This window comes from Pseudorca crassidens, chromosome 3 (assembly GCF_039906515.1).
Source record: "Pseudorca crassidens isolate mPseCra1 chromosome 3, mPseCra1.hap1, whole genome shotgun sequence".
NCBI lineage: Eukaryota > Metazoa > Chordata > Mammalia > Artiodactyla > Delphinidae > Pseudorca > Pseudorca crassidens.
In genome coordinates this window covers 114,866,634-114,884,229 of record NC_090298.1, presented here as the reverse complement: position 1 = coordinate 114,884,229, position 17,596 = coordinate 114,866,634, and the positions used below count along the sequence as shown (strand labels likewise).

At 43.9% G+C, this 17,596-nt stretch overlaps 1 protein-coding gene across 3 annotated transcripts in view; it reads left to right on the top strand.

Annotated features, from left to right (window-relative positions):
* The window catches only part of KLHL3 (kelch like family member 3), a 110,182-nt gene that overhangs the window by 68,239 nt on the left and 24,347 nt on the right, over positions 1-17,596 (top strand). For all 3 annotated transcript variants that reach the window (XM_067731827.1, XM_067731826.1, XM_067731828.1), the window contains exons 7-8: positions 7,281-7,397; positions 11,068-11,217. In XM_067731827.1, the coding sequence (XP_067587928.1) occupies positions 7,281-7,397; positions 11,068-11,217 (267 nt within the window). The remainder of the gene's footprint in view (positions 1-7,280; positions 7,398-11,067; positions 11,218-17,596) is intronic.

The window sequence follows — 17,596 nt, the reverse complement described above, 5'->3', positions numbered from 1 at the left end:
TCCTAAAACTCTCATCAGGGGACAAATTCTGATATTTTATCTCCTGGAAGGGATTGGACCTTGTCTCCTGGGATCATTAGTGTTGCAGTCTCTCCTGTCTGAATGCCTAGCCTCTCCCGCCAGCACCGGTGGTCGGTCTGGGGTGTGGGCAGGAGCTCCTCAGCCGGTAGGCTGGGCTTCAGTGCTTGCTGCTGAGGCATCATCCAGCGCCCAAAGAAGTACATCCCGTGCTTAGGCCGAGCTGTTGGCAGCCCTGCCACACTCTGAGGTCAGCATTCGAGTTGCCAAATCCTCAGCCTGCAGACAATGATGTGGCCTGGGCCCCTGAGTCAGTGTTACCCTTCTTACTGCTCTCCTTTGGAGAGCACAGTTCAGTAAGTGCCTATGACGGGCGGGAGTACCACCACGCTAGGACCAAAAATCTATCTTGGCTGCTCACTGTGACTATTTCACACATCGTTGAAAAAAAGCTCGGAGTAAGTGAGCTTGGAGTAAGCTCAGAGACATGAACAAATGCAAAGTGCATGGTTCAACTTTGTACAAAGTGCAACACCCACAAAGCCAGCACCCAGATCAAGGAACAGAGCTCCAGGCCTTTCCTCCCAGTCACTGCCCCCCATCCCGAGACGCCAAGCTACTATTCTGACTTCTCAGTAGATCAGTTTTGCCAGTTTTTGAACTCTGTATAAATGGAATCCTGGTGTGTGCATGCTTTTGTGCCTGACTTCTTTTACCCAGCATACTGTTTTGCATATCATTTCTAATGCATACAACGGCTCTCAAGGCCATTTGGAGAGGAGGAGACTAAGGCTTATTGACAATAGACAGCTCTGTGATTTGAAGGTGACTGTATCTGCCACCCAGGCCCCTGGTCTTTATTAATGAACCCCCACCCCGATGGGGAGACCCTTACTCATTACTGTTCAAGAGCTTGTTGGGAGTTCCCTGGTGGCCTAGTGGTTAGGACTCTGGGCTTTCACTGCCATGGCCCGGGTTGAATCCCTGGTTGGGATCCCGTGAGCTGTTGGACCTTTCCCCTTGCCAGTGGGCTCCCCCCTTTACTCAGTGTGCGGGAACATCTGGCTTGGCTGTCTCAGTGACTTAGGGGGTGGGGTAGAAGGATCAGGTTCATCTGGTATTTTCTGGCCAAGGCTTGTGCTTATGTTGGAGGTGTGACCCGAGGACGATGAAATCCAATTTCCTCCATCTCCTTTCCACATAGCAACCTCGTAGCACTCAAGAAATTGGTTCTGGAACATGAAGCGGTGAGGAAATGATGCTATTTCTTTGTCTAAAAGTGAAACCCTAAGCGTGCCGTGTGGGCAGCCAATTATTTCATCCTGGGGCCCATGAAAAGTATTTTCATCTGAGTAGAGATCACCCTGTCTCATGATTGAGGCCACAGGGTCTCTGCTTAGATTTTACAGACCAGGGGTTGACACAGTTTTCCTTTAAAGGGCTAGACAGTAAATATTTTAGGCTTTTGTGGGCCACAGAGTCTCAGTTCAGCTCTGCTGTTGAAGTGTGAAAGCAGCCATAGATGATTTGTCATGAGTGAGTGTGGCTGCGTTCCAGGGAAATTTTATTTACAAAAACAGGTGCATGTGGCCTGTTGGCTGAGGTTTGCCAGCTGGGTAGCTGCTGAGAATAACGGGTAAGAGCCTGAGCCCTGGAGATGGGCTTGTGTGGGCCCAGCCCTGCTGCTTTCTGCCTCTGGACTTGGATGAGTCAGTCAATAAGGGGCAGGAGTGTCTACTCAGTGGCCGTCAGGAGAGTCCATGGTTACAGTGTCTCTGGGGAGTGTGGCTCAGGGCCTGACACAGCATGGACATGAACTGCTGCTGCTGCTACCTGTTGCCCCTTTGCCTTGGCCAGTCCTTTGATGGCAGGGGCCGTTGGGAGCGATTTTAGGCACATAGGCTAGTTGGAAGTTTATTTGCTTATTTTCCAAGCATGACGTCTAAATGAAAAAAATATGCGGCCTTCTCTAACTGCTGAGAAGGTCACCGTTGCTGCCGAGTGCTGTGGCTTTCACAGCTGAGTAGGTAAACAGTGCAACTGAGTGGAACCAGTTAGACAAGTCAAGCCAAAAATAAAGATAAGGTTAAATATCAACGTCATTAGACTCAGCCTGCTTTGCAGCTTTTATAGCAAAGACTAAGCTGGTTGACAGGGAAGGGCGTGATCAGTAAATCCTACCTACTCAAGGCCTTGCAGTTCATTCTTCATGAAAGCTTTCTCAACCAGTCACCTGGCATTGTGCTCAGCGGCAGGAAGTGCAGAGACAGAGCTGGTATACGTCTCACCCTGCAAGAGTTACAGTCCAGTAAAGGGAAGTGGAAGGAAGTGTGGGTAACCACAGTGCAGGGCAGGACAGAACCATGGCTGCTCACCTCCTAACACAGCAAAAGCAAGGAGTCTCCAGCATCCTTTGGTCTGTGGCCTGGCTCTGCCCTCCCCACCAAGTTACCAGCCTCTTCTTCCCCAGTCCTGCTGTCTGTTCCAGCCTGCTTACGTGCTTATTCTGAACTCATTTGTCCATTCATTCATTAAAACATATTTGAGTGTGTGTTATGCGCCAGCAAGTAAGACAAGGTCCCTGTTTCAGGGATCTTAAGGGCTACTTGAAGAAACACACAACTGTTTACAAAATAATGTGATAAGGGTGAGACACATAGCTCTGTGACAGTTAATAATTAAAAAAAAATGAACTAGACAAGGAGAATTTCCATGGTGTGTCTATGTTTGTACACATATAGGTTATTTTATATAGAAATGGTAGCAAACTATACATACATACTGCTCCTTCCCTTCTGTTCCATTCCACTCATCTCTCTTCCCTTCCCTTCCCTTTCTGACGGATTCCTTCCTGATATCTTGTTCAATCTGAGTATGCTTAGCCTGACTTAAGTATATGTTTAGGAAATAGGGCCAAAGCATTATTAACATATCAATACACACAAAAATATAGTTAGGGTAAGAAAAATTGGAGGTTTTTTACCCACCCCGGGAGATATAGCTTTCAACTTTGAATTTTGAAATTGTAAATTTTGTTGTAGGATTGAGATCAAATCGAGAAATTAATTGAGAACAATCAACGTTATACCACGCGGGAGATAGCTGACATAGCTCAAAATATCCAAATCAAGCACTGAAAATCATTTACACCAGTTTGGTTGTGTCCTTTTCTTCTCCCTTCCACTTTTTATTTTGAAAAATTCCAAACCTATACTAAAGTTGGAAAGAATGAACATTCATATACTCTTTACCTAGATTCACCATTTGTTAACGTTGTGCTTCACTGGCTTTCTCTTTCTCTCTCTCTCTATTTAATCTTTTATTTTGCTGAACCATTTGACAGTAAATTGCAGACATCATGACACTTTACCCCTAAGTATTTTAGCTTGCACCTCCTAAGAACAAGGAAATTCCCTTTTCTAGCCATAAACCATTATCATACCAAAGAAATATCTAGTCAGCATTCAAATTTCCTAACAGTCTCAGAAAAAGTCTTTCATGGTTGTTTCTTTTTAATCCATGATTCAAACAAGGATCATGCCTCCCATTTAGTTCTCATGTCTCTAAGTCCCCTTAATCTGGAACTATCTCCCTGCCTTTTTTTTTTTAAGTGGTTTTCATAATGCTAACAGTTTCGAAGAATCCAGGACACCTGTGTTGTAGAGTGTTCCACACATGGAGTTGTCTGATTGTTTCCTCACTATAAGATTCAGGTTAAACATTTTAGAAAGAATACTACCTAGGGGATGCTGATTCCCTCTCATTAAATCACATTCAGGAATGTATTGGGTTGGCCAAAAGGTTCGTTCGGTTTTTTCCATAAGATGGCTCTAGTAGCACTTAGTTTTTTGTTTTTCTTAAGATTTATTATTTATTTATTTTTAAAATTTATTTTTGGCTGCATCGGGTCTTGGTTGTGGCACATGGCATGTTTGGTGAGGCATGCGGGATCTTTCATTGCAGCATGTGGGCTCTTTGCTGCGGCGCGTGGGCTTCTCTCTAGTTGTGGCATGTGGGTTTTTTTCTCTCTCTTTAGTTGTGGCACACGGGCTCCAAGATGCGTGGGCTCTGTAGTTGTAGCGTTCGGGCTCCCGAGCATGTGGGCTCTGTAGTTTGTGGCACGCAAGCTCTCCAGTTGAGGCGCACAAACTCAGTAGTTGTGACACGCAGGCTTAGTTGCCCTGCAGCATGTGGAATCTTAGTTCCCTGACCAGGGATCGAACCCACATTCCCTGCATTGGAAGGCGGATTCTTTACCACTGGACCACCAGGGAAGTCCCACTTAGTTGTCTTTTAACTTCATTTGAAACAATTTTGTTAGATTGTATTGTGACAGCTGTCATATTTGCATGCATTAAAAAAAGGAAGACATCAAAATTGGTGAATTTTTGTGTAGCCATTTTAATATTGAAGATGGAAGGAGAAAAGCAACATTTTCAGCATATTATGCTTTCTTATTTCAAGGAAGGTAAAAACCAACTGAAACGCAAAAAAAAAGGTTTGTGCAGCGCATGGAGAAGGTGCTATGACTGATCGAACGTGTCAAAAGTGGTTTGTGAAGTTTTGTGCTGGAGATTTCTCGCTGGATGATGCTCCACGGTTGGGTAGACCAGTTGAAGTTGATAGAGATCAAATTGAGACATTAATTGAGAACCATCAATGTTGTATTACGTGGGAGAGAGCTGACTTATTCAAATACCCAAATCAAGTGTTGAAAATCATTTGCGTGAGCTTGGTTGTGTTCATCGCTTTGATGTTTGGGTTCCACATAAATTAAGTGAAAAAAACCTTCTTGACCACATTTTTGCATGTGATTCTCCACTCCAATGTAATGAAAACGTTCTGTTTTTAAAGCAAATTGTGATTGGCAATAAAAAGTGGATACTGTACAATAACGTGGAATGGAAATGATCGTGGGGCAAGCGAAATGAACCACCACCAACCACACCAAAGGCCGGTCTTCATCCAAAGAAGGTGATGTTGTGTATATGGTGGGATTGGAAGGGAGTCCTCTATTATGAGCTCCTTCCGGAAAACCAAACAATTAATTCTCACAAGTACTGCTCCCAATTAGACCAACTGAAAGCAGCATTCAACGAAAAGCCTCCAGAATCAGTCAACAGAAAATGCATAATCTTCCATCAGGATAATGCAAGACCACATGTTTCTTTGATGACAAGGCAGAAACTGTTACAGCTTGGCTGGCAAGTTCTGATTCATCAGACATATTCACCAGACAGTGCGCCTTCGGATTTCCATTTATTTAGGTCTTTACAAAATTCTCTTAATGGAAAAAAATTCAATTTCCTGGAAGACTGTGAAAGGCACCTGGGACAGTTCTTTGCTCAAAAAGATACAAAGTTTTGGGAAGATGCAATTATGAAGTTGCCTGAAAAATGTCAGAAGGTAGTGGAACAAAACGGTGAATATGTTGTTCAATAAAGTTATTGGTGAAAATGAAAAATGTGTCTTTTATTTTTACTTAAAAACCGAAGGCACTTTTTGGCTAACACAATAATATAAATTTGTCCTATTTATTAGTGGTGCTGACTTTGACCACTTGTTAAAGGTGGTATCTGTCAGATATACCCGTTTGAAGCACCCCCACTCTCCCCATGTAATGAATAAGTAATCTGTCAGGTGACACTTTGAGAACCGTGAATATCTTTTTTCCCAACAACTTTTCACCCAATGATTTCAGCATCTATGGACGGTCTTTGCTGAATCAGTTATTACATTGGTGGTTGCAAAACAATGTTTTTCTTATTCTGTCATCCCTTTTACCTTATTAGAAGACATTTTTCTGGGAAGAGCAGCCCTTCCCACACTTTCTAAAGTGTCCTTACGGACTCATGGACTCTTTTTTTATTCTTTGGGTTATGATTCATTACTATCCTTTTCTTTTAACTAAAAGTATTTTAAATTGAGGTACGATTTACACCCAGTGAAATGTATAGATATTAAGTGTAAAATTAGATTCATTTTGACAAGTGCCTGTGCTTACATAGCTCCTGCCCTATCAAGATAAAGAACATATCCATTACCAGAAGAAGTTTCCTTTGGCCCCTTCCCAGTCAGCGCAGAACTGATTTCTTCATTCTTCTTTTTGATGTTTAAATTGTCCCAGACGTCGGCAGTGAAAAAACGCCATCTAGCTCGCTCTGTGTCTGTTCGTCGTGTCCCCCTTAATCTTTGAGCACTTTCTTGCTTTCTGGCGCAAGAAAGTGTTTTGTCTTATTACTACTTGTTATTGTTATTATTGTTTTTTAAGAGCTGAAAATATCCCATGGTATCGATACTAGTTTAATAATTTCTCCACTAGTGGATTTTGGATTGTTTCCTTTTTTATCCTGTTACAAAAACGCTGCAGCAAACATCTTGGAACACATATTCTTGCACCACTTTTGTGAATGTTTTTGTTGACTAGAGCTCTAGAAGTGATATTTCTAGGTCAAAGATATGCACATTTGAATTTTTGATTGATATTGCCAAATTCTTCCTTCCCTTCTTAAGCCGCGTTAGTTAAGTTTCCATTAACAGTGGTGGTTTCCCTGCTGTCTTACCAACATTGAAGTTTATGTGTCTCTGTGTATATGGTGGTACAGAGTTTGAATTTGAACTTAACCTTGAGTAAGGCAAACATCCAAACCATAGATTCCCCTTTTTGCTTCGAAGCCCCATTTTGATTTGTATAGAAATGAAATCTCTCCTCAAAGGAGAGATTTGACCCAAGGAGAAATTTTTGCCATTTTCTGTCATTCAGTGTCACATTCACCATTACAGCCAGCTTTTGCAGAGGATATCTTTATTGTTTTTATTCTGCATTAAATGAACATGGGAGATAGATGAAGAGACGGGGGTGTGTGATGGGTATGATGATATTGCCCCCAGGGCTTCTGGTCCTCTTGGACGGTCTTTGTAAAATTTGGTTCAGTTACTGCTCTGTATTTCTACCCTGAGGTAACTATTGGAATTGATTTTTGTTTTGCGATGAACCTTGATGATTCTGTGTTTGGGGTAGCAGGTTTTTCTTAGCGTACCTGTGTGTGTGTGAGAGAGAGCACTCTCTGACGTCAGATAGTAGAGACTTTGTGTTTTTGTTTTATTTTAAGTATTAAATTTAAAGGTGTTTACATTAGCCTAAACACCTTTGTGGATGACTTGTAACTTTTCTTTCTTTTTTCAGGTTGAGGAAGTTGTTTGAAAGCTGTTTAAAGTTAATGCCTCTTTGCAAAAGTTACCTATGTTGATTTTCCTTACAGGTATTTGAAGCTGTGATTTCATGGATCAATTATGAGAAAGAAACCCGTTTAGAGCACATGGCAAAGCTGATGGAACACGTCCGTCTCCCTCTCTTACCGAGGGATTACCTTGTCCAGGTGAGTGCTATGTGAAGAACCAAGCGCTTCCCTGCTCACCCAGGCCTCCTAGGAGTAGCAGTGGGCAACCCCGGTTGTATGGAGTGGTGAGTTTCCTGGGTCCTTTCTGTGGAGTGAGGGCACCAACCCACTGGGTTCAGTGTGAGGCATGGTAGTGTAAGGTTTGAGGATGAGACACTAAGGTTTAGTTCCTCCTCTTCTACTTCTTAGCTTTAAGCCTCAGTTTCTTTTTCCCTAGAAGGGAAATTATACTAGAGCCCAGCAGGGTTGTTGTGAGGACCAAAGGAGCTGTAAGGATGCGGTTCAGGTGTTAGCATGGAGCTGGGGATGACACATGTTCAACAGAAGTTATTAGCTGTTTTTGTTGTACAGAACTGAAGCAAGAAGGGTCATTTCCATCATGTTTCTATGTTCCCTTCTTGCCTTCGTGTTAGGCAACTTGGGGCCCAATTCAGGACTGTAAAAACCAGCTCTTCGCAAGTGCCTGGAATACATACTGCGTCTGCTTCCTCTAAAACATGGTGCCACATATTTTCTCATTTAATCCTTGTAACAACCCTGTGAGCAGAGGTTAAAATACCCTTTTTACAAATGTGGGCTTTGAGGCTTACGGAGGTTGGGATTTATCTGGAGTCACCAGCTAGTAAGTGGCAGGGTTAGGATTCAAATCCAAGTCTGTCTGGCTCTAGACCACCCACCTTCCCTAAGCAGGCGCCACCTTTAATACTTTCTCTTCTGTTTGTATATTTTACATGACTTAACTTTGTAGTGTCAGTGGCATTAGATGTTTTCCAGGCAGGCAGAGGATAAAACTTAAATAGACAAATAACAAGTGCCAAGACAGTAGGCCAGCCCTCAGCCGTCCTCAAGAAGTCCCTGGGAGGAATGGCAGATGTGAAGCCGGGATAAGAGTAGGTTCAGCAGCCCAGCAGCTGAGCTCCGTCACTTCTTGACCGTAAGACCCTGGGCGAATCCTCAGCCTTGCTAAGCCTCTGTCTTCTCATCTGGTGAAAATAGCCCCTGCCCTTATAGGGTCATTTGGGGATAGAATGAGATAAACCATGTAAAAGCCTACAACCCTGTGTTCAGTGATGTCTCTATGGTCTTCACGACCACTGCTACCGTTGGTAGTAGCGGGAGAGAGTATCCTTACCAGCACTTATAGTCTTCATCTTGTGGTGCTGTTGATCACAGGCCTCAGGAGTCAGTGGAATGGTCTCTGAATCTCTGAACCTCAGCCCTCTTCTCAGGGGCCGGGGCGTATATTCTCAAGCCTTCATACATGTCCTGCGTTTTACACTTTGGATGGTACCACTGCCACCTGGTGGCCGCACATCCTTCGTGTAGGAGAGGCCCCCTCAGCAGAGGCACCGAACCCACCTGAGCTCCCCGTGTCAGAGCCAAACCTCCCACTATCCTGAGTGGGGCCTGACCACTGGTGAAGGCGGACACCTGGCCTCCAGCGCAGTCTCACTTTCACAAGGAGGAAGGGCGGCTTGTGGACTTGGGTTCCGAAGAAAGCTAAAGGGGCTTCAGATACCCCTGCGCACAACCTCCGTCAGGTACCCACAATGGAAATTTAATGAAGACTTTAGGAAATAGTTCCTGGGTTATTAGGGCAAGGTCAGGTTTAGATCTGGAGAAGGAGGAGCTCAGAGACAATGTGCATGAGAACTGTTGTGTGGGACTTTTTTTTTCAGAACACCTCTGGAAGGAGATGTTTCATTAACACTCATTTTCTCCAATAAAGATGTTAAAAAACAACAACAACCCCCTCCCCGCAAAAAACCATTCATTTGACCTTGAAACGTCAAACTAGTCTAACCACTGGGGATGGCTGATGGTAGAGGAGGAGGCTGAGAGGAAGGAAAGCTCTGGGAAGACCTGTACCAACACTGACTTCTGGGGGAGTTGTTTTGTTGTTGTTGTTTTCTTTTAATAGCTAACCTTTTTTAGGCTTTTATTAAATATTTACAAATATTGTGCCAAGTGTATAACATGCCATATCTTATTTAAAAATTTGTCCTTGTGATAAAATATGTACAATATAAACTTCATCATGGTAACCATTTTAAGTGTACAGTTCAGTGGCATTAATTGCATTCACTGTGCTGTACAACCATACCCATTTCTAAAACTTTTTCATCATCCCAAATTGAAACTCTGTACCCATGAAGTACTAACTCTCTCAGGGAGCTTTTCATTCAAGCCGAATGAGTTCTTTGGGAGAAGTAGCTACTCATGCATTTTTCCTTCTTCCCAAGCTTTTAAAGAGATCCTCTCCCACCCTTTTTCATTTTTAACTGACCCCAAACGTTTATGATTTGTCCCTACCTGCCTCAATCCCTCAGTAGGAGGGAAAAAAACCTTCCAAGAAAACGGAGTGTCCCTGGGGATAGTCTGTGGGGAAGGAGGTGTCCAGAGGTAACAGAGGCGCCCTCACTGATCCTTCTTTTCCTGCCATCTCCAACACTACCCAGCAGGTGATGGCCCTGGCCGCATTCCCATTCCTAGTTACAGGTGGGGGACCCAGGAGCGGCTCAGCCAGGCCTGTGCATGACAGCTCGAGGACTGAGATAATTGAGGTGGGGAGGCCCTTCTCATTCTCTGACTGGACCTGAGGGCCTCTGGGTCAGAACCCTTGTCTTGTGCATCATTTTCTCCCCGGGGTCCAGCACTGAGCTGCCCAGCCAGGAGACATTCAATCACCGTTAGCTGCTGAATGGAATTGACCTTGCCAACAGCTCCCAAACACTCCAGCAAAGAAGACATGAAGTAGCCTCTGAAGACCACACTACCCCTTACAGTTATGCCACGTAGCAATCTGACCTGTGCCCAAGGGTGGAGATTTGAGAGTCAGAGTACCAGCATGGTTCATCCTTAGCTTTGCTTATGAAATATTTAGGCCCACACTTGATGAGCACCTGCTTAAGTCCTTGGCTCTAGAATAAGGCATGAAGAAGCCACAGCCCCAGCTTAGATGCAGTCCAAGTGGAGGTCAGTTGGTGGGACTTTTGTGTAGGACATTCTTTCTGCTCTGATACCACTGCTTTGTTGGAGAGTGCCTCACTGGACACTTCTCCCTGAGGCTTGCACTCTAAGATAATGAATATGAATTCTTCTTCTTGAATATCACCTTATTATACCCAGTGCCTCCAAAGGTTGGCCGATGCATCCCACCGTTTTCCTCTTTCCCTCCCTCTCCTTCTCTCAAATATCTGGCCATTTGCCTTAAACATTATAATACATTCTAACCAGAAGGCATGTGGAAAGAAGCTTTAGGGACAATCAGTTGTCTTTGTTTTGCATAATCTCGTTAAGCCTATAAACAAACAAACAAACACAACCTATGAGGTTGTGGGGGACTTTAATATGCCCATCTTACATCTTACAGATGAGGAAACTGAGGATCAGAGGAGTTAAGTGGTAGAGCTGGGATTTGTATCCTGCCTGCTTGATGCCAGAGCTTAATCACCTGCTCCATTGTTCTCTTGAGATGCAGGAGGTGGGCACTAAGCTGTAACTCTGTGGACCTTTGTCTTAGGGTCTGAGATGGTGTGGTATGGGAACGAATGAGTATGAGAGTACAGGAATGACTCAGCCCAGGGAGATGGCTTGGGAAATGGGGCCGAGTTCTGCACCAGGATCACCTATGGGTTATTACCTCTAGACAGTTGAAGAAGAAGCTTTGATAAAGAATAACAACACCTGTAAGGACTTCCTCATCGAGGCCATGAAATATCATCTTCTCCCTCTGGATCAGAGGCTCTTGATTAAAAACCCAAGGACGAAGCCCAGGACTCCAGTTAGCCTGCCCAAGGTAAGCCCCAGCCCAGTCACTGCCAAGAGTTGGAACTGTGATCTGGGAAAATGGCCTTGTACTCCTGTCTCCAAGTCTCTCCTCACCCATGGCTGCCCTGCATCTCGGTTGTATTTACCGCCTAGGAGATGGAGTCTGCTGGTTCCTCGTGAATCTGCTGGTACCTCTCTCTTCCGGGGTCTTCCTTTCCTAAGGGTTTCAAGGTAACCTTCACTGTCACCAGGAAGGATTGTGAATAACTCAGGTCTCTTTCTTCTTCCCTTCCTGTTTTACACCATGGTTTGGGCTCTGTTTCTTTTGGAAGCAGAGGAGTAGCTGGGTGGGTCTTGACGTAGTGATGGCCACAGCAGTCCTCTTTCTAGGCCATTCTTTGAGTCAGAACAGTCCTAGTCTGGTTTCTCCCCTCATCACAGAGCCATAAAGGACAATTAGGGCTGCCAGAGGAGAAAGGGGCCCTTAAGGAGTCCTACAGGTAAGGAAGTGGGGGAAAGATGGGGGAAATGAGAGCGTGTGAGGGGGCAGGCAGGGGGAGGGAAGGATGAGCGTAGGAGGGGACACCATGATGGAAGGTCTGTGCTGGGTACTGGCTCTCTGGTTCCCTGCAAGTCCCCTCCCCTCCTTGGTCCTCAGGTTCCTCACATGTAGAATGAAGGATGCTGCACTAGATGGTCTCTCAAGGCCTTTCTACCTTGGCATTCGAGTCGTCTTTCCAGGATCCTAACATGAAGTCTAGGGGGAGGTCCCAGCCAACCCAGGAGGAAGGGTAGAGGAGAGGAATGAGTCGTGTTGGCTCATCCACTACAATTAGGCAGCACCCAGGGATTCCTTGCCTTGTCCTTCTCTTCCTCTTTGCGGTTGGCTGCCTTACTCCCACCTGCTGCTTCCAGGAAGGGTTTCACGGGGCTAGAAAGCATGTTGTCCAAGACCAGATATTTGGATTTTCCGAGGTTTGCTTCTCTCCACTCTGCTCTGTGACCCCAGATCATGGAGAACATAGTGGTTGCAATGTGAACAAAGGTTACAAATGTCCCAGATAATAATATAAGCAGCTGACATTTATTGAGTACTTACTGTGTGCCAAGCAGTGAGCTGAAGATATCGTATAGAAAGTAGAGGCAGTTATCCTAGTTCAGGAAGGAGGAAACTGAGGATCAGAGAGATTAACTGACTTGCCCAAAGTAAACACAGCTAATGTGGTGGAACCAGGGTTTTTTTGGTTTTGTTTTAATAAATTTATTTATTTTTGGCTGCGTTGTGTCTTCATTGCTGCGTGTGGGCTTTCTCTAGTTGCGGTGAGCGGGGGCTACTCTGTTGTGGTGCGTGAGCTTCTCACTGCAGTGGCTTCTCTGGTTGCAGAGCACGGGCTCTAGGTGCACGTGCTTCAGTAGTTGTGGCACGCGGGCTCAGTAGTTGTGGCGCATGGGCTTAGTTGCTCCGCGGCATGTGGGATCTTCCCAGACCAGGGCTCGAACCCCTGTCCCCTACATTGGCAGGCAGATTCTTACCCGCTGTGCTACCAGGGAAGCCCCCTGGAATCAGGTTTTGAATTGAGTCTTTCTCCCGCTCCAAACCTGTTCTTGAACCCTTACCATCCTGTACCTGCTCCACCTTTGTAAACCTGATTTTTACCTACCTGTCTGCCTCCTGTTGCACAGTGCCAGCTAGGAGGGTCAGCCACAGGGCATGGGTCTCAGCCCTGGGACCATTTGCCTTATTGCATGTTGATGCGTTTTTTTTTTTTTTTTTTGCGGTATGCGGGCCTCTCACTGTTGTGGCCTCTCCCGTTGCGGAGCACAGGCTCCGGATGCGCAGGCTCAGCGGCCATGACTCACGGGGCCAGCCGCTCCGCGGCATGTGGGATCTTCCCGAACCGGGGCACGAACCCGTGTCCCCTACATCGGCAGGCGGACTCTCAACCACTGCGCCACCAGGGAAGCCCGATGCGTTTTGTTTTGTTGGAACATTGCATCAAAACTTCTTCATCTTTTTCAAAATGAAAATAACTTAGCTTTCTTTGATTATAGAAATGTATGCTCATTGTAGATTATTAAAAGGATTTCAAAATAAAGTAAAAATCACCTGAAATCCTTCCACCCAGGGACAGTCACTGCTATCATTTTGATGAATTTTCTTCCAGATGTATCTCTGTGCACTTATTCACAAATAGGTCAAACTGTACACTTTTAGATAAATGGACTCTTGCTACACAGATTGAAATCTTTTTCTCTTACTCAACCAGATGCTACAGACTGCATTCAATGTTATCACTATGGGTAAAAACATCATTTAAATTGTAATAGGTGCATGGCATTTAATTATATTTATGTGCTATTATTTATGTAACTGTCATCTATTGATGGGCCTTGCAATAATTTCCATTTTTTAAAATATCTAAACATATATGTGTCAAATATCCTTTAAAAGATGGCATCTTGTTTTGGTTTGCATTTCTTTAATTGTGAGTAAGATTAATCTTGGTTTCAAAGGATTATTGGCATTTGTATATTTGGGAGGTGTGGAAATTCCCTGTTCATGTCCTTTGCCCATTTTTCTGTTAGACTGTATTTTTTAAATTAATGGTTTTTACATGCTCTTTTTAAAGAGTTTAGGCCCTTGTATGTGTTTTACATATTTTTTTCTTAGTTTGTAGTTTGTCTCTAAACTTGTTTGTAACATTTTGAATCCCGAAAAATAATAAGTAGTCAAATTAATCTATCTTCTGCTTTATAGCTTAGGTTTTGCTTAGAAATGTTTTCCCTGCTCTGAGATTTAAAAAAAAAATACTCTGTGTTTTCTTCAAGTACTTTTATGATTTCTGTTTTATGTTTGAATCTTTGATGCACTTAGAATTTGTTTTGGTGTAAAGAGTGAGGGTAGGAATTCAGGTTTATTTGTATTGCAGATCATGAGGCTGTTGCCTCAAAGTTATCTTATTAAATAATCTCTCTCTCCCATGGACTTGAATATCACCCTCATTATGATCTAAATTTCTACCAGCTTTGTGTCTGGAGAATATTGATTCTAAGGTGCACTGTTGTTTTGTGTGCAGGCGGTTTTTTTATATCCCGGGTTTTCAGCTGGCCTTATTGCTTGTCTGTGACTTTTCTCTTTGAAAACTGAGGTTCTCATCCTATCTAATATCAGGTTAATGACGTCTTTTCCTGGGGAGTGTATTCTGGAGCTAAGGAAATGGTGCAGAGCTGGCCCATTTTCTTTGTGTGGTGACCCTACCCAGTGGCCTCTCCTTTTCTAGGCTCCATGTCTGGCTTTTACAGCACACACCCATGAAAAGACAGTTTTGAAAATCAAAGCCAAGTTTGTATCTGAGCCTGGACTAAGCATGCTTGAGACAACCCTCCCCCCACCCCCCGCTCCCCACCTCTGCAACATACCTTGTGTCCCTTCCCAGATATTGATTCTATAATTGAGAAGAGTCCACCCCCTGTTTCAGGAGGCCAAAGTTGTCCCCCTGTCGCCTCTACTCCTTAGGAACCATTTATTTTCCAAATGAAAATGTTTAGGTTTCTGAGCACATGGCCTTCTGCAGGCGACTGGCACCATGACTTCCTTTGAATCTGTTGAAGGAATTTAAAAAAAGGCGTTGCTGCTCTTTGCCTCATTGTTCCCCCAGCTTTAATCCTTAAATGATTTAAGGTTATATTGTCCATGCTGCTTCTCAGCCTCTACTCCTGTCACCATTGTGTGGGCACTTGAATTAACAAGATCTCCACTGTGGGTTTGAGGAGTGGGGTGTGCTGAGGGGAGCTGTCACTTTGAGGATTATGGACTGTGCCTTATCTCTTTAAATCATGATAATAATAGGCCAGTGCTAGTCATATCCTTACTTTACAGAGTTTAATCAGAGAGGTTAAGTAACTTGCCCAGTAATACAGCTAGTAAGTGCAGAGCTGGGGTTTGAACAAGGTCTGTTCCACTCCAAAGTCTTGTACCAAACTGCCTTCAGGGACAGGTTTTCACGTTTTGGTGGCAGATAAAAAAAGATTCTTTTCTTTCTCTTCCTTTTCTTTTCTCTTTTCTTTCTTGTTACTTCCCTCTCCCTATTTTTCCTTCCTTCCTCCCTCCCTCCCTCCCTTCCTTCCTTCTCTTCATCTTTCTTTTTTTTCTTTCGCATCAAAATATTCTTTAATTAAAGCTCTATCATATCTCATTCATCTCATTGAGATGCATTTCTAATACATTTACTTCTTTTTTTTTTAAGTTAGTACTTTATATTTCTAGAGCAGTTTTAGATTCATAGCAAAATTGAGGGGGGGACTTCCCTGGTGGTCCAGTGGTTAAGACTCTACGCTCCCAGTGCAGGGAGCCTGGGTTCAATCCCTGGTCAGGGACTAAGATCCTGCATGCTGCAACTAAAGATCTCCTGTGCCACAATGAAGATCCTGCATGCAGCAACAAAGATCCTGTGGGCTGCAACTAAGATGTGGCGCAGCCAAATAAATAAATAAATTTTTTTTTTTTTTCTGGTACACGGGCCTCTCACTGTTGTGGCCTCTCCCGTTGTGGAGCACAGGCTCCGGACGCGCAGGCTCAGCGGCCATGGCTCACGGGCCTAGCCACTCCGCAGCATGTGGAATCTTCCTGGACTGGGGCACGAACCTGTGTCCCCCGCGTCGGCAGGTGGACTCTCAACCACTGCGCCACCAGGGAAGCCCCAATAACTATTTTTTTAAAAATTGAGGGGAAGGTACAGAGATTCCCCATATACCTTCTGCCCCCACACATGCGTAGCTTTCCTCATTATCAACATCCCATATTTTTTAAAATTCCTATTTATTGAGGTACAATAATTTATTCACAGTAAAATTTGCTCTTTTTAAAAAGGGATGCAGTTTGATGAATTTTGACAAATGCATGCCGTCATATATCCACCATCCTCATCAAAATATAGAATATTTTAATCACTCCAAAAATTTCCCTTGTGCTGCTTTGTAGTCAAGCGCCTTCTCCCACCCCCAGCTCCTGACAGCTACTGATCTGATTTCTGTCCTTACAGTCTTCTCTTTTCTAGAATGTCATAAATGTATTGTAATTATGCCATATGTAGCCTTTTGATCTTGCCTTATTTCTCTTTGCATCATGTTTTTGAGATTCATCCATGTTGTTGCATGTATTAAGAGTTAATTCCTTTATATTGCTAAGGAATATTCCATTGTATGGATGGACTGTAATTTGTTTATCCATTTACTGGCTGATGGACATTTGGGTGTTCAGTTTTTGGCTATTACAAATAAAGCTGCTTTGAACATTCACTCACAGATTTTTGTGTGGACAAGTATTTTAATTTCTCTTGGGTAAATACTTTAAATTCTCTTGGGAGTAGGATTGTTGGGCTGAATGGTAACTGTAAGTTTAACTTTTTAAGAAATTGCTAAACTGTCTTTCAAGATGACTGTGCCATTGTGCTTTCCCATCAGCAACGTATGAGAGTTCTTGTTACTCAACTGTCTCACCACTCCTTGTATTATCTATTTAAAAAAAAATTTGGCCATTCTAGTAGGTATGTGGTCGTATCTCACTGTGGTTTTAATGTGCATTTCTCTAATGATTAATGATGTTGAGCATCTTTTCATGTGCTTATTTGCCATTTGTTTGTCTTCTTTGGTGAAGTCTTTGTTCAAATCTTTCCCCATTTAAAAAATTATTTTCTACTTATTGAGTTGTAAGAGTTCTTTATAGGTCTGGCCAACTCAAAGTCTTTGCTTTTGACCATCACATGCTACTAACCCCACAAAGATGATAGTAGCAGGTCTAATTGCTGAGCACGTGCCAAGCACTGAGCTGAGTGATTTACATTTATTATCTAATAAGATTTTCAAAATTGTCGTTATCCCCCTTTTACACATGGGGAAGTTGGATCTCGGGTTATGTCACCTACTCGCCGTGTATTAGTTTCTGCATTCCAGATTACCCTAACCTTGGTGGCTTGACACAGCAAACGTTTGTTATCTTAGTTTCTGTGGGCAGGGATCCTGGAAAGGCTTAGCTGGGTCATCCTGGCCCAGGGCCTCTGGTGGGGTTGTAGTTGAGCTGCTGGTTGGGACTGCAGTCACCCCCAGGCTTGTTTGGGGAGGATCTGATTCTAAGCTTACGCTTGTGGTTGCTTGTAGGTATCAGTTCCCCACCCCACAGGCCTCTCCATAAGCTGCTCGGGTGTCCTCATGACATGGCAGCTGGCTTCCCCAGAGTGAGTGATTCTACAGCAAAAGAATGAGAGAGCACGCCCATGACAGAAGCTGTAGTCTTTAAATAACCTTCTCTCAAAGTGATGTCCCATCACATCTGCTGTATTTTATTTCCTGGGTGCGAGTCAGCAAGTCTACCCCACACTCAAGGGAGGGGGTGGTGATTAAGTTCCATG